We start from the raw sequence: 19,852 nt of genomic DNA on the forward strand, positions 1-19,852 counted from the left end.
AACCTGGAGTTTTCTCTTCCTCCACAGCACAGAACACCCCCTCAACAAAACCCTCATGGCACAGCAGCGATGTGTGCAGACCAGTTAGCGAGTCCAGCTCTGAACATACAGGTCATCTCATGTGCTGATTGAAGGGCAAGGCAGAGCTTGTAGGCAGTTTATAGACAGAGGTAGGTGGCAAAGAAACGAGCTTCACACACCCATCACGTGTTCAGCGCTACCAGCACCCTGTGTCTCACCCTAACTCAGGCACAGTGCTAAACCCCTGAGCTGCTGTGGGGTGTCAGGCAACCTTCCCAACCCCGGCTTCCTTGGCTTTACGTCAGGAGCGATGTGCACGGTAAAGTGCAAGGGAACGGCACGGGGAAGGGTGCTCTCAGTGCCGCTCAGGGGTTTTATCCCCATCACCTCCCCGGTAAGCGAAATGATTACCAGGTGCGATCGCTGCTGCGCGGTCGTTCCCCTCCCCTAGCCCCGGCAGGCTGGTCCGGGGGAAGGCTGCTCCGACCCGCAGCCTCCTCCCCGCACGGGTGCCGGCCTCTGCCTCTCGCTCCGGCGGCGGCACGGGCGCTGTGCCGCTCGGCGCGGGGGGCTGCGAGCGCGGCGCCGTCCTGCCCTGGCTGCCGGGGGCGAGCGGCGGCATCCTCACCCGGACCCCGGCCCTCCGGTGCGGGGCGGCCACCCGGGTACCGCCGGGCAGGGTCCTTCTGGGTCGGGGTCCCACCGGGCAGCGATCCCGCTGGGCAGGGTCCCGCTCGCCCCGGCCGCTCGGATGGGCGCGGGCACGATGGCGGGTACGAGCGCGGGTGCGGGTACGAGCGCGGGTGGCGCCAGCCAGGCTCCCCCCGCCCAGCCCCGCACTGAGCATGTGCGCGGCGCCCCTGCCTCCCCCCGCCCCGCGCAGAGGCGCGGTCGGCTCCGCGGCGTCCGGGCAGCGCAGGGGTCGCGGCCCCGCCGGCATGGAGTGAGCGGCAGCGCCCGGGCCGGCCATGGAGCTGAGGCGGTCCATCTCGGCCAGCGCGGAGGCCGAGAGACCGATGCGGCGCTACGGGGCTGTGGAGGAGACGGAGCGGAGGGCGGAGGCGCCGGGGCGCGGTGAGCGGGGCGCGGGCGGTGGTCCGGCCGGCCGGGAGGGGCTGAGCGACCGCGGCTGGCGCGCCCCGGGGCCCTTTCTGCAGGGACGGGGCTGCGGATGGGCCGCGTTCGCCCACCGCTCGCTCCGCCGGGGGACGCCGGCTCTCCTTGGCCGTTCCTCGGGTGCGGGTGAACGCGGGGCTTCGCCTGGCCGCGGGGGGCAGCGGGACAGCCGCGCTGCTCCGTCCTGCGGGCGGGCTGCGGGATACCGGGTGCGGGGTACTGGGTGCAGCACCTCGCTCCCTTCACCCGTGGCCGCACCGCGGTCGGGAACTGAGCGGATGCTCTGTGCTGGAAGAGCCTTCCTGAAGCCGTAGTTTGCCAGACTGGCGTAACCTCGCGAAGGGCGGGTGGAAAGCGGGGCTAAAAAGATGAGTAGCTGCCAGCTCGAGTTATCCGCGGGACCCTGTCTCCGCTCCGGCATCAGCCGGTGTTCTGTCCCGCCAGAGCTGCCTTCCCCAGGGACTGGGGAGCCCGTGAGCCCTGCTGAGCGTGCGGGTGATGGCTGGTGCAGGCAGCCCTGAAGAGACTGACGCTATTCTAGCTCGGTGCTAGAATAAAGCCAAATATTTTCTAAGTTTTACCAAGTGTTTGCTTAGGCCACGGGGATAAAAAGCTCTGTGTGTGTGTCTGTTGTGACACCTTCATCTTGGCTGCTGTTGGACTTGCTGGTGATCCACGGTCCCTTTCAGTGTCAGGGTGAAGTCTCACCCCGGTGCCGTTCAACATCCCATGGCGCTGCAGCATCCTGCTAGTGGGTTTCAGCTGGTGTTTGTGCTGTGTTTAGACTCAGGTACCACTTGGCCTCCAGCTTTGGGTGTCCCCATGTGTGTCGTGTTGTGCCCTGTGCTGGTGGCAGGGGTGTCAGTGTCCCACCCGCATGCTCTGGTTGCAGCACAGGTTTTGTTGCAGAGCCTGGCATCGGTTCAGGGCTGAGTAACTCCACGCTTTCAGGGATGGAACTGAAGTTGGTTGACTGAGCTGGCTGGCTCAGACACACGCAGCAGCCTTGCAGGTTCTCTGGTGTGATACAGGTACTTTGTTCTCTTTGTTCTTGTAAACACTGGGCTGTGTCCATTCCAGAGCTCAGGACCCGGGTGCACCACAGCACTTGTACTGGTAGAGCAACTGGTAGCTTGGGGTGGCAGAAAGGTTTTGGCTTCTGAGCTTTGGACAAAAGATCCTGTGTTTGGCACAGGGCAGCATGGAGGCTGAGTGGGAGACCCAATCCGCTCAAAAATGTGTGCTGGGCATTGAGGTTCCACCCGAAATGTAGCTTGACCAGGACCCGTAGCCAGGTGTCTGCACCTGTCCCTGCTGCTGAGCTGCCCTTCCACATGCTAGATGTGGGTTAATGAGAATATTTCTCTGTGTATGAAAAATTAGATACAGAAGAGGAAGTTCTTCAGAGGCTGTGGTAATCACTCTCCGCTCACAGGCTTCAACTTTCTTCAGATACTGTAGGAAACGCTGTTGGTGGCAGCTGGTGTACATGGTCCCTGTGTATCTTTCCTCTTGATCCTGTAGTTGCATAGTGTGCTTCTGTCAGAGTAACTGCACGTGAGAATCTCTGTCTGGTGTGCTGTAAACCAGGATTAAACCCTGGCACTGGGGCTTGGGCATGCACTGCAAGTCCTGGGTGACAGGCAGGGAGTTACAGAGTCTTCTTGTCGTTCCTGAGCACAGCAAAGGCCGGAACTGGACACAATCTAACCCTGCACCCAAGGTGCTCTTCCTCGGTAGCCGATTGTGTTCCATTTTCATAGTGGTCTTAGTACAACAGTCCCCGAGACTCAGGAAGTAAATAGTGGTAATTTATTTCCTTGAAATGTTTTCTGCTGTCCGACCCCATAAAAGGTGTGGGTTAAATGTGCTCAGAATTCCACCATGAAAGATGTGTGCTTGGAGGGCAAGTGAGGAGAAGCCAGCGGGAGCTCCCCGAGGTAACGATGTTAGCTGCCCCTCGGGATCATCAGAGAGACATTCATTATAACGTTGTGTCAGTTCATAAAGGGCAAGATGTTTGAGAAGCTAATTTTAGGAGAATTTACCATTAAATGAGGATGGATGATCTTCAGTGAGACAGGGGGCTCATTGGGAAGCCTAATTGACTGCAAACACTACCAGAATGCAGGAGGTAATTTGTTATTGCAGGAATGCTGGCAGTGCTTAAGGATCTTGTTATTGCCCCGAGCCTTTCCCCTCCCAAACCTTTATTGGTGTGGAGAGGTTTTGTACAGGTGTATCTGGGGTTTTATATACTGATAGAATTGGAACAAAAGATTCTCATTGTAGGGCAGTTTAATACTTTTGTTCATGTCTTGGAGAAAAAACCTCCAGACCCAGAGCAGAGCTCATCAGCCAGTTGTACCACTGACGCGCTTCCAGTGTGAGAGGCTGGGGGGTTTGGAGTAATGGTGTTGGAGCCAAATGAGCAGGACAGTTGCCTGACCTCCCTGGGAAGTGATGGAGAAGCCTGACTGATGGTTTCCTCATTACAAATACCAATCACAGTCCCAACTCTGTTGGCATCGATGGAAATTTCCCCTCTGATTTCAGCAGCAGCACAGCTGGGCTTCGTGCATTCCTGGCCTGGAGCCCTATGTGCCTGGATTCTCCTCAGAAAACTCCGGTGAGGGGTCTGGGGGGCTGTGTCAATGCCACAGGGGCTCCTGGGGAGCTGGGCCAGGCTGCCTGGTGTTTCTGGTCTCTCTGCCCCCCCCCTCACTTCTCACCAAGCCCGGCCTGCAGAGCCTTGCCAAGTGTTTGCTCCCTGGAGAAGTGTTTGCACTGGCAGGGTAATGCCATTTAATCTCCTTGTCTCTGAGATGGGAATAATTAGCTAATACGTTGGAGCCCCTGCAATGAGTGGCTGCTCCTCAAGCCATCCTGTTCTGCAGGACAGCAGGAAATCACAGAAACTGGGTTACACATTTGTGCCCCTGCTCTCCTTACCCAGTCTGTAGCTCCTCTCCTCCTCCTCTGCCACAGATTCCCACACAACTTCCTCAGGGCTCCACACCTGGGAGGGCACTGAAGTTCCTGCAGCTTGGCAGGCTCCAAGACTGACATTTCCCTTCAGGCTGATACCTCTCTGTAGCACAGAGAGTACGTGGGATGTACAGGGAAGGGCCCAGCCATGGAGTTCTGAAAGCCGGTAGAATTGAGATCTATTGGTCTCTGCCTTGGTGAGGTGGGAAGCATCCTGTGATTACCTGTCTGTCTCTCTGACAAAGAGAAGGGGGCAGCCAGCTTTCCATTTGTCTCAGTGGCAAACAGAGCCACCTTGGCTCCTCACCTCTGAGACCTTCGGGGATGTGGGTGGCTCAGCCTCAGCCAGCCTACTCCCCCCCCACTCCCCGAGGAAGAAAACACTAGTGTCTTGGAGGGAAACTGAATTGAGAGCCAGTGACTCGGTGAAAACAGAGGCTTGTAGAGAGTGACTCCACGGATGAAAGGCATGATCGAACCAGACTTGTTCACCAGCTGTCCTCACTATACTGTGTGAGCTGGAGATGGAGCCCTGTGCTGCTCCACCTGAGTGTATGCTGGGAAGGAACCAGCCACTCTTGGCTCTTCCATCTGGAAGGAAGGGCGCAGCCTTTGCCTGTGGCTCCCTGGAAGCACGGTGTGCCCCATACATTGGCGAGCAAGATCCCAGTATGATCTCTGCCTGGCCTTCAGCTTTGCTGTTGGTCTGCACATGTTGTATGCCATGGCCTTAGGGAATCTCCCCATGGGAAATTACTGGTCTTTTCTCCTACATGAAACTCCTTTTTTCTTGGTTTCTGAGGAGCATCTTCTCAATATTTAATTCCTTGCTGGTGTGGGAATCTGTTATGTGAACCAATTTCTTTGCTGTCTGAAGCAATTCTCTGTGCCAGTATTACTTTGGCCTTTACTGGATCAGACTCATATGTCTATTATATTTATCCAATGCCTAAGGTTGCCTAAAATTACCTACCAGCTGCCAAGAAGATGCTTAGAGCACTGTTAGAAAACTGTGTTAGAGAATCACATCATGGAAGGGGGAGAGAAACTTTCTGGTGTGCAGTCAGGTAATTTCAAAGGGAAGTGTTGTAAAGATGGGAAATTGAGGAATGCCAGTACCAATTTTGCTGATATTTCACTCGCAACATATGTTGCTCTTTATCAGTTGATGCTCATGGGAGAAACCGTAAAACTGCCTATTCCTGAGGAGGTTTTGTGAGACTTCTTGAGACTGAATATTTTGTTGCTGAAACAAACAGAAAAAGAAGAGTCTTCTAAAAATACCAAAGTAAATAAGCTTTAAAATCCTGAGCGGTAGCAGTAGCTGGCACTGTGACTTGTGTAGGGATTTCAGGATCAGAGTATGGCTCTGGTGGGGAATGGAATGGAAAGCCACAGGCTGCTTCCTTTGACTGCTGAGCAAAGTGACAGAAGCAATGCATGTTTCTTCACACTGCTTTCTAATTCCCCATCAGGTGAGATGAACTGAATTACCTTCCTCAGAGCGCGGCTTCAAGCTATGCTTGCTCCAGATGGGCAGTGCCGTGATTCCAGCAGGAAGGTGCCTGCCCCAGTAACTCGGTGCCTGTTTACAGCCTCCTGGTAGTGCCGATTCTCATGCTGTGCCGCGGCAGGGTTGGGTATGGGAACCCCATCCGGAGTCTTCCTGACTCCTGGCAGCCTTTCTGAGCCAGACTAAAATAGCTTCTCAGGGATAAAGGTCTAACTCGGTGCCACCGAGTAAAACTGGCAGTGAGGGGGGTTGGATCAGACCTGCAAAGGCAATTTTCTCTCATTTTGGCTCCATTTTCTCGTAGAACAGCTGTCAGGTCATACACACTGTGCAGATTTCCCAGCAGGCTGCGTAGAGCTGCATCTCCTCCTGATCTCTGAAGGACAGACACACAGGGCTGCACTTTCAGCTTGTAACACCATGGGGAAAGGCGATAGGAATGTGCAAAAATACCCACAGCATCGAGATGGTCGCTTTGTGGTGTGTGTCAATACTGCACACGAGCTGAAAATTGTGTGAGCGGGCAAATAAAATAGCCTGAGCTGCTCTCAGCACTCTGTGGGGATTTGTTTATGCTCCAGTCTGCACCAGCACCGATTAGGTCAGGGATAATCAATGCAGGAGAAAGCGTGGCAGGAATGACACTCTCACTGCAGGCTGGCTTAGTCCAGGACATGATTAACTTTGTGTAGTGACTTCTGAGGAAATGATGAAAAAGAACTTAATTGTTTTATTATATTTTTTTTAACAAATTCCCATTGAAAGTGTGAGGTTGTAAATGGAACTTATCATTGCAAACTGAGGCTATTTCTTTACTGAACCCTGTAGAAGTTACCTAAATTGTGCTTCCATAAGAGATACTATTAGTCTGCTGCTGGTACGACACATGAACAGTGGTGTGAGACAGGTTGGAGCGGGTGTGTTCTCCACTCCGCCTGTCTGGTAACACTCCTGAGTACAGGCAGTAGGATTTCCTTTGCTGGTCACAAGAAGTTTTCATATAGCAACAGGGGATATATAAACACCTCATGAAATGGGATAATCTTGTTGTCAGGCTGAAGCATTGAATAGGAGAGATTACCTGAGGGGAAAGCGGAAGGGAAAAGGAAACAATTTAGCTTAATTCACTTTAAAAAAACAACAGATTTCATGCTGGTGGCATCCCAATATTTTACTGAATGGCAAATCTGTTTCTAGCTCTTTTTGAGCTGATGTTTAATTCATACAGGGAATTTCCACTTCAGAAAGGCTGGAGTCTGCTCTGATGGCTTTGTGGTGCCACGCTCCCAGATGTGGGTGTTCAGTGGATGTGCAAGGTCTGGACCTTGAGCGTGGTAATGTGGAGATGTACTGGGGTTGGATTCTGGGCCCAGATGAAAATGCTGTTAGCTTTTCTAAGGCCTCCCTCACAAGAAAGCTGGCTGCTCATTAAGAGACTTCGCACCATGTACTGGTATCACACACACTCTGAAAACCAGGGAGAGTTCTCTTCAGTTTCCTGGTGTGGGGATGAGGTCACATATCACCTTGGTACCGAGGGTTTCTCTGGGCAGCATCTTAACTGGGGCACGCTCCCTGGCTGGGTGTTTAATGAAGAAAGTCTTCCCTAAGGCTACAGTATGTGGTATAGCTGTGACTGTGATAAGAAGCAGCTGTTTGCTCAAGAAAGCAGGCAGCTCCCTTTCCATCCCAAAGCTGCTCAAATCCTGGGTCTAAGCTGCTTATGAGTCAAGCACAGCAAATTAGGTGTCTCTATCTTCCCTAAAACAGGCAGGTGGGGGGTGAGGTGCTGGCGTGGCCATTCCTCCATCCCTCTTCCAGCTGCTGTGAGGATTTGGCAGGCGTGGGTGGAGATGGCAGGGGTGCAGCAGTTTGGACAGCCTGAGCCAAGCCTGGCCGGTGACTGCACTCAAGCTCAAAGCAAAGCAAGCTCAGCACCAAAGCTGCGTGCTCCTCACAAAGCCAGGTCAGGCTGAGCCAGGCTGGGCTGGAGAAATGACTGTTTCCTCACAAACAAAGGAGCTAAATCGCTGGGTTTTCTGTGAGCAGCACTTCACTCGAGTGCTGAAACAGTACTGTGTGAGATGAGCTTATGTGTCTTGTCTGCAGAGAGACATATTTATTTAATTGGTTGTTTGTTTATCTGTCTCTGAAACCAGAAGAATAGAATATTTGAAGCCTGTGGTTTTAGACCTGCTGGGGTACGGAGGGCTCCCTTCCATCAGGTTAGGTCAGGTGGAGAATCACTTGATGGAACATCTCCTAGAAAGAGGCAGAACAATGCCACGCTCCTGTTTCAGTTACAGCAAGACAGATCGGGTTGCTTGGTTTCAGACTGACATGTAATGTGGTCTGGGGGAAATTGCTTTCACACCTCACCTAAACCACCAGCCAAATGTGTGAAAAATCCCGTTGTCAGAGCATCTGGCAACAAGGAATGTGGTTCTGATACCCAAACTCGAGTTTATTTAAAGTTGGAAGGAACAGTGGGAAGTCTGGAACTCGCTCCCGCACAGTTCAGTTACAGTGCTGTGCTAAGCCTGTCAGAAGTCTCTGCAGACCTAATTACACGGACAGCTCTTCTGTAAATCCCACTCAAACCCCACTTAATCCCTCTCTATCCAGAGCAGAGATGGCCGGGTGAGGTACCACCAGCTATACTGCAAATGGACTGTACTGGTGCTGATGGGAGGTTGTGGCTCGGTTCAGGCACCAGGGTGCTGGGAACTGAAACCTGGACTGGTGACACCAGTCACAGTGGTCACAATGGTGCGTTCCAGCGTGCTGTCACTGCTCTGAGCAGTGTCTGGATGTGAATGGTATCCAGAGGCACCAGGATGGACACTCTGCTGCTTGGTTTTTGTTTGGTGGGGACAGGAGCTGTACTGGGGTGATGCTAAGCTGGGTGCAGAGCAGTCACTTGCATCTGAAGGTGTGAGCAGCAGTGACCGCAAACAGCCACCCTAAGAACACAAGTTAAACCTGCCAAGGTCAGAGTCTGGGTATTGGAAAACTGTTTCAACTCAGAGATGCCATTTATATTAAACCAGAGGACTCATTTTCAGCCGAGTGGAGAATCACTTGTGAATCCAGGAATAACGTCTCTGGGCTTTTTAATTTAGTGGGACTTGAGCTAAAAAAGGATTTTTATACAAAGACATTAATTCCAAGCTCCCTTTGCTGTTTTCATGATCCTGTTTTCTTGTTTTCAAGTGTTTGCCCTCTAACAGGCTGAAGAGATGTGTGCAACCTTATTATCACTGACGATAAGGGAAATTGGCTGGGGCTTGCCAGTTGCCTAGGCAGTCTGGGAATCAAGGTTCTAGCCCTGTAATTGGAGTGTCAAAGCCCCTCAGGGTTTCCAAGACCTGATCTGTGAGTGTGATTAGGGTAATCTATGTTAGTGGACATACTTCTGCATACCCTGGGTTTATTTTCATCAGAAGCACTTCCTGCAAATTTCAATCACATTAAAAAAAATAGTCTGTATTTTTGCCTTAATATTACAGCACAATCAAATCAGGCCTGGGGCTTTTATTTCACTGTTCACAGGAAGACTTTCATGGGAAATTATATTCATCTTATATCTTCAAAGAAACATTTAGTTCAATATTAAGTTCTGACTCCTTAGGCATTTATTGCTGTGAGTGCTGAAATTCTGATGGGTAAATATGGTTTGTGTTACCTTTTAAACTGCTGCCAGAGAGGTACTGTTGAGGAAGAGTCTTCCCTCTCCCCCTAAAATTGACTGTTTTGGGGACTGTTCAGGATATTGTGAGTCTCAGATCAAAGGCATGATGTAAAACCAGAGAGAGCTAGTTGAACTCTCAGTGGTAGATAAAACATGCACGTAAATCATAGTGATAGTGCTACAAACCAGCACCAAATCATATCTAGATTTACAGCTGGAAAAGAAATTACTCTAGTTACAGATAATTAGGTAGCAAATTGTCCTGTTGTACCCAGTCAGTCCCTTGCATAAGCAAACACCCTGAGGTGCAGGTGGAGGGATATGAAAGCAGAGATGGCACAGTACCTTTATGTGATTGTTTAATTTGATGGGATGGATCCTTGTGGCTTTGTACGTGGAGAAAGTTTGGAAGTTTTGTGTGGGCAGTGTCTGGCTGCAGGGGACACTGGATCTCAGGAAGCTGAATCCTGCCTTGGAGAGCAGAGCCTCAGATAATGACCAGATTAATCTTTTCTGCTTCCTGAGTGCAGCAGCCTCCCGCAGCTGCAGCCATACAGGACCTGAGCTGATTCACAGGACCTGGCTGGGTTTTTCCCCACAAAATGAGGCCAGACCCTTTAAAGATCTGTAAGTTCCGATCTTTGCTTAAACCAGCTTTGTTTCCTTTCCTCCAGTACCCTACTTGAAGATTGCTTCAGAAAGTTCTTGCTTTGGATAGTTAGCAGCTTGCAGTCAAAGCTTACTCTTTATCTCTGCTTGATTTTACACCACTCATTATCATTTAACATAAACAACCCTCTCCCCTGTCCATGAGCCTTTGCTCTTAGCTAACCAGAATCTCCATCCTCACAAGCCGACGAGCATCACAACCTTGACAGCATCAGAAATCAGGAGGGTGCTGAAATCTGAAAGCTTAACTGCAAGATAGAACAAAGGGAACTTACTATCCAAATACAGGGACTAGATTTTAAGACACATGAAGTCTGAATATCACATTAAGTCTGATGTGTCACATCAGGATCCTACAAGAACTCCAGACTGGTGCAGATTCACAGGGTGTTTGTTGTCAGAGAAGGCTGAACAGCTATCGAGAAGTGAGCTGTTTTTTTTGGGTATTGTACAACCACAATGAAGATCAGTTTCTTAGGGCTGGAGAGATCCTCTTCCCCGGGGAAGTGTAAGATTAAATTACCCACTTAGGAAATCGGAACTATTGTAAATTGACAAAAGACAAAGCCAAGAATAATTGCTGCTTATAAATTTCCCAGGATAACAAACAAGACAATTTAGTTGATGCTTTTTTTGAGGGCAGGATCTTTATAGATCTTACCATCATGGGCTTGTGCTGATACACATTTTTAAAGAGGGAACAAGGGCAGAAAATGGGCCCTAAATTAGAAAGTCGGAAACATCATTTATCTGTAAAACTTCTGGTGCTGAAGAAGAGGGGCAAGGAGTGGGAGCCTCAGCTGAGGCTTCTCAACACCAGCTGCCTGCACCATGTCCAAACCAGCCCTATGCCCAGGCAGTCAAACCAGCGGCAGTGGTGGGATGTGCCCAGCACCCTGACAGCCAGTCGCTTCCACAGGCGTCCTGTCTTGTGCTACCGTCCCCTTTGCCCTGGTCTGCCCCTGGGAGATTGCACGGTGTTGCCTGCCTGTGAGGGAAGCCAGGGACAAAATACATTGCAGCTGTTTGTATTGAGTGTAGCTATTAACTATATTTATATGGTAATTCCTGCACAAAACGTTGAAGAAATACCATTCCACACCTGCCAAATGTAGTCATCGCTAGGATGCACTGTAATAAAATGCTGCAGCAGGCTGGATTAAGAATAAGCAATTAGATGTAGGATTTTTCTGTATGGGTTAGTTATTGGTCGCTGCATTCTGCTCCAGATGGGTTAAATCTGAGGGAAAAACCCCCACAACTCTGGGCATCTGGGTATGTTGAGGCAGCAGTAAAAGGGACAGGAAAAGGCCTTGCTATGGGATCAGCCATTCGTGGTGCCTCCAGGTGATGAGCTAGAGACAAGCTACAGGGATCATCTGATTCTTTTCATAGAACATTTTTTCTATCTGGAATGTTTTGTTCAATAACAATTTATTTTCTGCATTATGCAGCTATTCCCACTTCATCAGTTGTGCTGGTTTTGAGTTGCACCATCTGGTTTTGTGCTCATCTATCTCTAACCTGTGCCTCCTGCTTACTTCTGCTTTGCTTCATGAGCTAATAGTGGTCTTTAAAGTCTTGATGCTGATCCCTGGAGCAGCATTAAAAGCACACTCGCTGCACCATGCTCTGTTAGCATTTAATATACTTCAGTGAAAAAGGATTATTTTGAGAATTTCACTGAATTCTTGACAAAACCCCAAAAGTGCTGACCCAGATTTGGAACAAACCTTAGCCATTAATGGTATTTCAGCAAGGAGTATCTTATTAGACGATTCAGGGGAGGGGAAATTGGCCTCACGTTGCTCAGTTTAAATCCAATCCAGGACAGCAATGACTTAAAATCATTTTCAGGTGAAGCAGTGTAATGGGGCGGGCTGAGCAGCCAGGTATGTTACTGAGTAGTATCTGCGTTAGGGAAGCCATGCAGCTGGTTTGTGCTGCAGTCTTTTAAAGAGCTCTCAGCAGTCATGGATTGAACACACACAGAGTCATTTAAGATGGTTCATCCATGTCAAAGATGAAAAAAAAAAAAAAGGCAGAGTATCCAGGCCATTACCCTTGTGTGTGCTCTGCTGGTGCTGAATGGCTGAGACGACTCTTCGAGGCTGCGTGACCGAGAGTTTCCATCAGCAACAGATTCACAAGCAAGAAAAAGGCTTAACCACATCCTGGAGAGATGCAGTGATCCAGCAGACCTCCTACTGGCTCTGCCACAGGCTGGCTGTGTATCCATAAGCAACCCGGCTCTTGCAGCCCCTAGACTGCAGACTGCCTGCTCGCTGCTTCAGGTGTTCGTGGAGTTAAGGTCTGGTGGTTGTTCGGTACGTGGATACCATCAGAGCAGTGACAGTGTCTTGGGGTCCAACAGCACAGGTTTGGGTCCCTTTGTGTTACTGATACACCTCCCCCCCGTGCTTCTGTCTTTTACTGAGACGGTGATAACCCAACCCCCAAATTACAGTTAAACTAGCTAATGGTTGTAGAGCACGATGAGCCTCTCAGTGAGGAAGTGACAGCAGCAGGATTTTTTCTGATAATTACCTTTTCCTCCCAGCATCACTTACCCATTTGTCTGCAGCTATTGACACCGGGTGTAATGCATTCTCCCATTTCTCACTGTATCACTTCAGGCTTCTTCTAAAGTTTTCTTTGTGCTTATTGACTTAATAGGCATTTTATTTTCTTGTTGCTTTTCATCACAGGTGGTTAATGTTCCATTTCTGGCTGGCACACTGAGGATGAAATGTGATCATTAAGTTAATACCCAGTTTAACTATACCAGACTGCATTTAAATTGAAGCAAAGAGATGCATAAATAGCTTCAGGTTTACCTCTTCAGTCCCTCTCATTATATGTAATAGCTTGATAATTTTATTTCTGTATGGTAATTATTTTCATGCTAATATCTTTGTGCATACAGTAATAATATTTTACTTGTTTCTTTGTCACTGAATATTATCCTAGAGATTGCAGAGCAGACAAAATAGTCTCATCCTGTCACTGGCTGTGACTAATCTCAGTGTTGTCTCCAGTTCTGCTTTATGAATTTTGGCTCATTACCAGGAATGGGGCTTAATAACTGTATCTACTAAAAATTAGTTGACTAATGCACACCTGCTTGGAATAAAATGAAATGTTTCTTTCTTTTATGAAAGGGTAAAAGACTTCTGGGTGAAGCTGTTCAGACTGGTGTCTCAAAGCACTAAAGGTGTCATTCATCACTGGGACAGAGCTTGAGCTTTGCTCAAAGGGGTATTAATGTTAACATATTCTTTCCTAAGAGGTTCACATCCCAGGGGCTCAAACCATTTTTATGAGAAATAATTACTGAGCCTTCAGCATGTGTTTGAAAAGAGCAGTGCACCTGTGTGACCTGTCCTAGGGAACCTGCTTTGGCAGGGGCTTGGACTTGGTGATCTCTGGAGGTCCCACCCTACCCTGACTCTTCTGTGAGTCTGTGAATAGCTGCTTCCAGGCAGGCTGAAGAGTTATCCACAACATCAGAAGAGAAATTCAGACACAAACAGGGCAGTGATTTGTGAGGATCACAATGGGGACAGTGTGGGGCTCTCAAAGCAGCTCACTTTACCTGGTAGGAAGGGAGGCTTAGAAAAGCTGGAGATTTGATACAAAAATGGTGTAATTCCTTAATAGTGCACAGGTGAACGTGCCTGAAGTATAGATTGACCAGCTCCTTCTCCTTGGAGGACCATGCCTACCCCTCTAGAATTGGCTCTTAGTTGCTTCCAGCACTCTCCATATTCAGTTCTCTGTATCCTCACCTTCAAATTTCTACTGATTTCAACTGCCCAGGCTGGCTTTTCCTCTCAAAGTTCCCTTAATCCAGCTCCTGCCAGTCCTCCTCCAGTCTGGGGTCTCCATGAGAAATAGTCACCTTACAGTATGTTCACATCCACCGCTAGGAAGAGAAACGAAACCACCCCTGAAGTCTCTGCCTTGTTCTAGCTACATCTCTAAGTTTGCCATCAAGTTGAGAATTAATACCTAACAGTTTCTGTATTTATTTCCCTTTGCTTTCAAACCTGCGGTGCCTCACCAGCATTTCTGATTCTTCTGAAAACATTGCATAAGTTTGGATAGCCTTCAAAAGTATTTTCTCTGGTTCAAGCGCGCTTTGAGTGGGATGGGAAGGAGAATCTGCCCTAAAAGACGTCAGATTAGACTCCTGCTTCTCACAGTAATTCTTGTGATGGCTTCAAGCACACACTCAAGCATGAGGCTTGTTCCTGATTCAGCTCCTGAAGTATTGGAAACGTGGGATGACAGCTGATCAGAGCCAAGGGGTAGGAGCACTGGGGCTTTTACAGAGTTGAGGAGTGGAAAGAATAGTTTCTTCTTTTTCTTCTGTTTTCTGAGCTCTTGAGAATTAATTTAAAAACATGCATGTGTGTATGATATATTTGTGGCCTATATTTTTAATCCCAGCATTTTTTACTTTAATTTGTGGTAGCATCAGTATAACTTCCTATCTCCTGCTTAAAAGTTTTGGGAAATAAATTTGCACCAAAGCCAGTTACGCTGCAAGCAAATAACTCCACAGCCCTGAAAAGCAACAAGAGGCAAAACTATACTTACAGAATCTTTGTTGTAGTTTCTTTTGGCTGATGCCTGATCAATACCTAGGGAATCCAGAGTTAGAATTCTGCCTGTCTGGTCGTGGCAGCAGGGCATGGTAGGTACTCTGCTGCTCGGTTCCGGATTTTGCTGTGGTTCCTTGTTCCCACACACCCAGGTAGAGGTGTGAGGGGAGGGAAAGGGTGAGTTTTAGTATGTTTGCCCACTTTCTTCATTATGAAGTGAAGCCAAAATTTACAGACAGTACTAGCAGCATAATTTTAAATATATATATTCAGTATATTTTCTATAGAATTTTGTTTCTTTGCTCCCATTTTGGGAGAGCAGGTCTTTGTGAGCTAAGCTCATGCAGGGGTTGTGTTTGTTGAGATTTTATAGTTTCATTCCTACTCCAAGCTTCTGTCAGAAACTCTTCTCAGCTCTTTGCGTTTAGTCTGTCATGAAGGGCTTCAGAATTCATCCATTCTTAATTAAATGGGCAGCCTTTTTTCTGATGCTTTTTGTCTCCTGTTTTCTGCATAATCATGCTGAGCCCATTTTGACCTGTCCATTTTCCTTTCTGAAGTCAGAACAGCTGAAGCAGGCCTGCTTCCAGGAATGTGTCTCCATTTGGGTACCAAAACATGCAGACACTCTGATTTTTAGTCTCTGAACTCGTGTTCAGAATGAAGGCCAGTTATGGTGAGCCTTTGCAATAAGGTTTTCCAGAGGCCAATGTTGCTGCTTCCCAAATTGATGTTCTATTCATTGATTCAATGAGCACAGTTCGTAGCTCTGTTTCTTTCTGGATTAGAAGAGGTAATACATCAATTACAGAGAAATCATAGAAGGACCCTGGCCTTACCAGTTGCCCATTAATTAATTACTGTGGTGCTGTTTGTCTCTCCAGCTGATTTCAGTGCCCTAATGAGAAACACTCAGTCCCTTGAAAGATTAGGCCCTATGTCATTTCTCATCACAGCCTTGACTCCTCTCTGGTGGGCCTGGGCCTTAGCTGAGATGGGGGCTGGCATGAAGAGTTCTAAGAATTAAAGATGGGAAACCTTCATCAGTTTGCATTGCCTGTGCTTGCACTGAGATTGGACTCTTCAGAGGTGCAAGTAATTGCTTCAAGTGAGTTTTGTAGCAGTCTCCGGCTGTTCTCTCAATGTCTGTAGTGATACCAATTAAAGAACAATGTACTGGGCTGGCATTTCTTAGGGGTATGATAGATGCTGACTAACAAAATGAATGTAACTGGCTTAGGGATTCTTTCACTTCAAAATGTTGAAAGTAATAAGCAAAACAGTAGAGGCACCAGTCAGTGTAGCATTCAGCCAGGATATTCCTTATTACTTGCATTAATTACCCCATAGTCAGATAGCTCTGTGATTAAATTTACATTCCTAAAAAACCCATTAAGATAGTTTGACTAACTTAATTCATTTTCTCTGCTTTCACACACAGACCAACTCGACATCATTTCAATGGCTGAAACAACAATGATGCCTGAGGAAATTGAGCTTGAGATGGCAAAGATCCAGAGACTTCGGGAAGTCTTAGTCAGAAGAGAATCAGAACTCAGGTTTATGTAAGTATCAATACTTCTGGGAAAACGCTATGCAAAATTAATCAAAATAGGAAAGAATGCTATTTAGGAGACTTTTATCTGCTTGACATTTTAAAAGGAACAAAGATAAAGAGCATCCCGGTGAAGTGGATGTTTGCAAAATGCCATTGGGAAATTATTTTTGTAGTTGCAAAGGAAATTACCTTTTTTATTCAGCACCTTTTTCATTCAGCATGATTTGCAGAAGACATAAAAGGGATCTATTACTTACAAAAGGAAACTTTAGTAAAGTGTATGTCTACAGAGTATATTTTTATACCTGACTTCTGTCCTTTGTGGGAAGGATATTTGTTTGAAGAAAATATCGACAGGTAGGGGATTTGGAGCTTCCAAAGTCTAACCTAATTCAGGCTTTATTCCTCGCTTCATTAGTGGTGTTAGACAGCTCATGTCACAAGAGAGCATACTGCATTCTGGACTGATAGCAGCCACAATTTGACATTTGTTAAATGGAAGACATTAAGTTATGAACACAAAACACGTTTCGATGTATCAAATTAAATAGCAATACTCCAAGAGAGATTTTCAAAACTGCCAAAAGGGTCAGGCATAGGAGCCTCACTGAAGGTTAATGAAAATTAATCCACTTCTGATGATGAAGTCAATAGGGTTTATATTCCTTAATCAGCAGATTTAGAAGACCAGGACTTACTAATAATGAGTGTATTATTTTGAAGTCCCATTTGTCTCTTGAGTATGTGAGGTCAGAAACTAACACCTTTGCTGACAGGCCAGGGAGCTCAGTAGAGCTAAAACCTGCAGAACAGGGACCCTTGGCATTAGTGAAGCTACGGGAGCCTGAAAAAAACCTCACTTGCTCTCTTTTCCCTTTCAAGTGCAAAGATAGTACTGGTACTTCTGCCCTTACACTTCAGTCAGTGCCCTGACTTGCACTGGCAGAAGTTGAAAGCCCCACCCTCAAACCACACAGACTTTGAGTATTACCCCAGAAGACTCCAGCCCAGAATCACTGCTTAGGCACCTTCGGAAAAACAGGCTGCTAATAGTGACACTGACCTTTAATAATGCACCAGCGGTACGAATAAAGCAAACAGGAAAGGTTTTGGCACACCTGCTCCTGGTAGTCAGATACCTTCTTGGTTATTGGCTTGTACATAAATTTAATCCAGAAGCTGCCTCATCACTGAACCCTGCACTTCTCTTGACATTTCCTCTGTCAAACAAAGCACTGAAATAAACTGCCCTAGTGAATGAGAGCCATAGCAGACATCTGCTTGTCATCGCTTTGCACATTCTTCACTTGGTCTGTCTGTTCTTGCATCCAGTCTGTTCATCTCATTCCCCCATGCTCACACCCATCACACTCTTTATACTCTCTATTGCCCAGCAGGTGTTTGAGTAGGAATTTATCAGAGGAACTTTCTTACTGTGAAGGGAATGTAACTGATACAGCACTCTCCATCATCCAAACACAGTTACAAACTCTACTTGCAAACCAAGACTGCACTGATGGCGATTTTCCAAGCCTTTTGTAGACTTCCCATCTTTTTAAGTCCATCTGCAACAGACAGGTTCTGCATACTGGCTCATCAAGTGTTAAACATGCAGCAGCCTCTCTCGCTCCCAAAGACCTCCAGAATTAGAACATGCTTCACTTAATAGCTTTGATGAGTCAAAAAAATTGTCTGCTTGGCTTTATCTCATTTTTCAAAATGTTTTTACGTTTTAGTCCTGATAAGTGAGAGGCATGTTGGTAGGGATGCCCAAGTAATAGAGCAGCACCTGTTCCTCACTGCCTTTCATTCTGGAAGGTTTCACTGACAGAGGGGCTCACTTGCATTCAGCTTTAATGACAAATGTCTTTTAATGACTGATATCTTTTAATGATCTCTTGCTGAGATTAACAGCACAACTCACAGTTACCTCAGCAAGTGGTCCAAGTTTTGTATCTGTTTCACTAGGCAAATTACATAAATAATTCATAGACATACTGTGGAAGACTTTATAGGGGGCTACATTTAATTTTTTCCCAGTTGTTTCCTGAAGTAATGCATTGCCAGTGTCCCAGGAGCAGAAGGCTCTATGTAGGTCATCAATTTTAGTAGTTGGTTTCTTCTGACAGGACTAGATTCCCCTATGAATGAGCTGTACAACCAGGTGCGTGTCGCTGGGCCACCTCAGGCAGGTTTAAGGCAGACTTGACTTTGAACACGTGGCTACTCACTGGCAGTACTACACACACTCAGACTACTGACTTCAAGAGCAGCTTAATGAGAACGAGACCTCTTTAGTTCTTGTAACTGTTTAACTTTTTGTTCAATTATAACAAAAGGATAAAACATACATATAGTAATGGAGAAAATGTGTGATATGTTTGTATTCTCCTTTTTCCCCTCATGCTGTTATCAACAGAGTAGAAATTCTGAGTTAAATTGGGTGGTGGTTTAGTTCTTATAAAAGCTTGAACCCAATGAAATAATTCCATATCACACATCAAGACACAGTTTAAATCTACCTTTTTAAAAGTAATGGCTCATTCTTCTCACTGCCTTGCTGTATGGCTGATTTTTTTTTATTCACATGTAGCCAGAGCCTTAAGCTAGGACAAGGTACATTGTAGCTGTGCTTTAAAAGGAAAAAAGAAAAAAAAAAGAAAAAGAGAAAAAAGAAAAGGGAAAAAAAAAAGAGAAAAAAGCTAGAGGGCTTGTGCTCTGAGTGTATCACCAGCGCTAATGGTGCCATGGCTCCCTCCTGTTACACACACCAGCAACTACCACAACTCTTCACAGTACAGACACTGTATTTTAACAATATTCACACTCAAGAATAAAAAATCAAAGCACTGTAAGCTAGGCTGATGGAAAGCAGACCAAGCTGTTCCCTTATCAGAGCGATGCAGGTTTAATCCATGGAAGAAACTTGCTCTAAGACTGCTAATTGAAATTACTGTTTTCCTTGAAGTCAGATGCACAAAGAAGATAGAAATGGGTAATACTAAAACTCACAGTTTCTGATATTTGAAACAGCTCTGTAACAACCTGTGTTGTCTTTAACTGCTTTGTCACCGTTTTTCCCAAACAAATAGTAGCCATAAAATTAGGGCACTTAGCAGAGAACTGCTGCAGGCTAATGTATCAGCCAATACAAAAAAATCCCCGACTTAAACCAAAGTCAACTTAAAAAAAACCCTAGAAATGTCTGGGTACCCAGCAGACCTGGAGCTGATTTGCATTTTTCACACTTCTGTGTGTGAAACTTTTCCTGCTGATGCATGAGATCATCGATAACGTAATATTGCTCCAGGCAGTTCCTCAGCTGGAATCTATGCAGCATGTGTCCCTTTTCAAGCAGCATCAACTCTATATAAGGCAGTCTTTAGCAAAACATAGTCAGCTTTCCTTGCTTTGAAAGTTAAGGCACCAAGGCCTTATCTTTACCACAGTAATATTATGAAATCTATGCTCCCTCTCCCCACTGAACAAAGCAACACCAATGACTAATGAAGTCTGTAGGACAGCAAAAGGGATAAAATGAAATTTGTTGCTCCTACATCACTACCCAAATGTTACATTGCAGTACTCACAGTTGGTAACACTTCAGTATCTAAATAAAATCTTTACTGAACAGTTGATCATCACTAAAAGCTTTAGAAGAGTCACCCTGTAGGGGTGAAAGAAAGAGT

At 46.8% G+C, this 19,852-nt stretch overlaps 1 protein-coding gene across 1 annotated transcript in view; it reads left to right on the forward strand.

Moving 5' to 3' along the window:
* Positions 1-989: 989 nt before the first annotated feature.
* Positions 990-19,852, forward strand: part of LOC311197512 (bMERB domain-containing protein 1) — a gene marked incomplete at both ends in the record, with an annotated part of 35,984 nt that continues 17,121 nt past the window's right edge. The window contains 2 exons of the mRNA XM_084271278.1: positions 990-1,095; positions 16,047-16,170. Coding sequence (XP_084127404.1) covers positions 990-1,095; positions 16,047-16,170 — 230 coding nt within the window. The remainder of the gene's footprint in view (positions 1,096-16,046; positions 16,171-19,852) is intronic.

This window comes from Gallinula chloropus, assembly GCF_964237585.1.
Source record: "Gallinula chloropus genome assembly, chromosome: 15".
Taxonomy (NCBI): Eukaryota; Metazoa; Chordata; class Aves; order Gruiformes; family Rallidae; genus Gallinula; species Gallinula chloropus.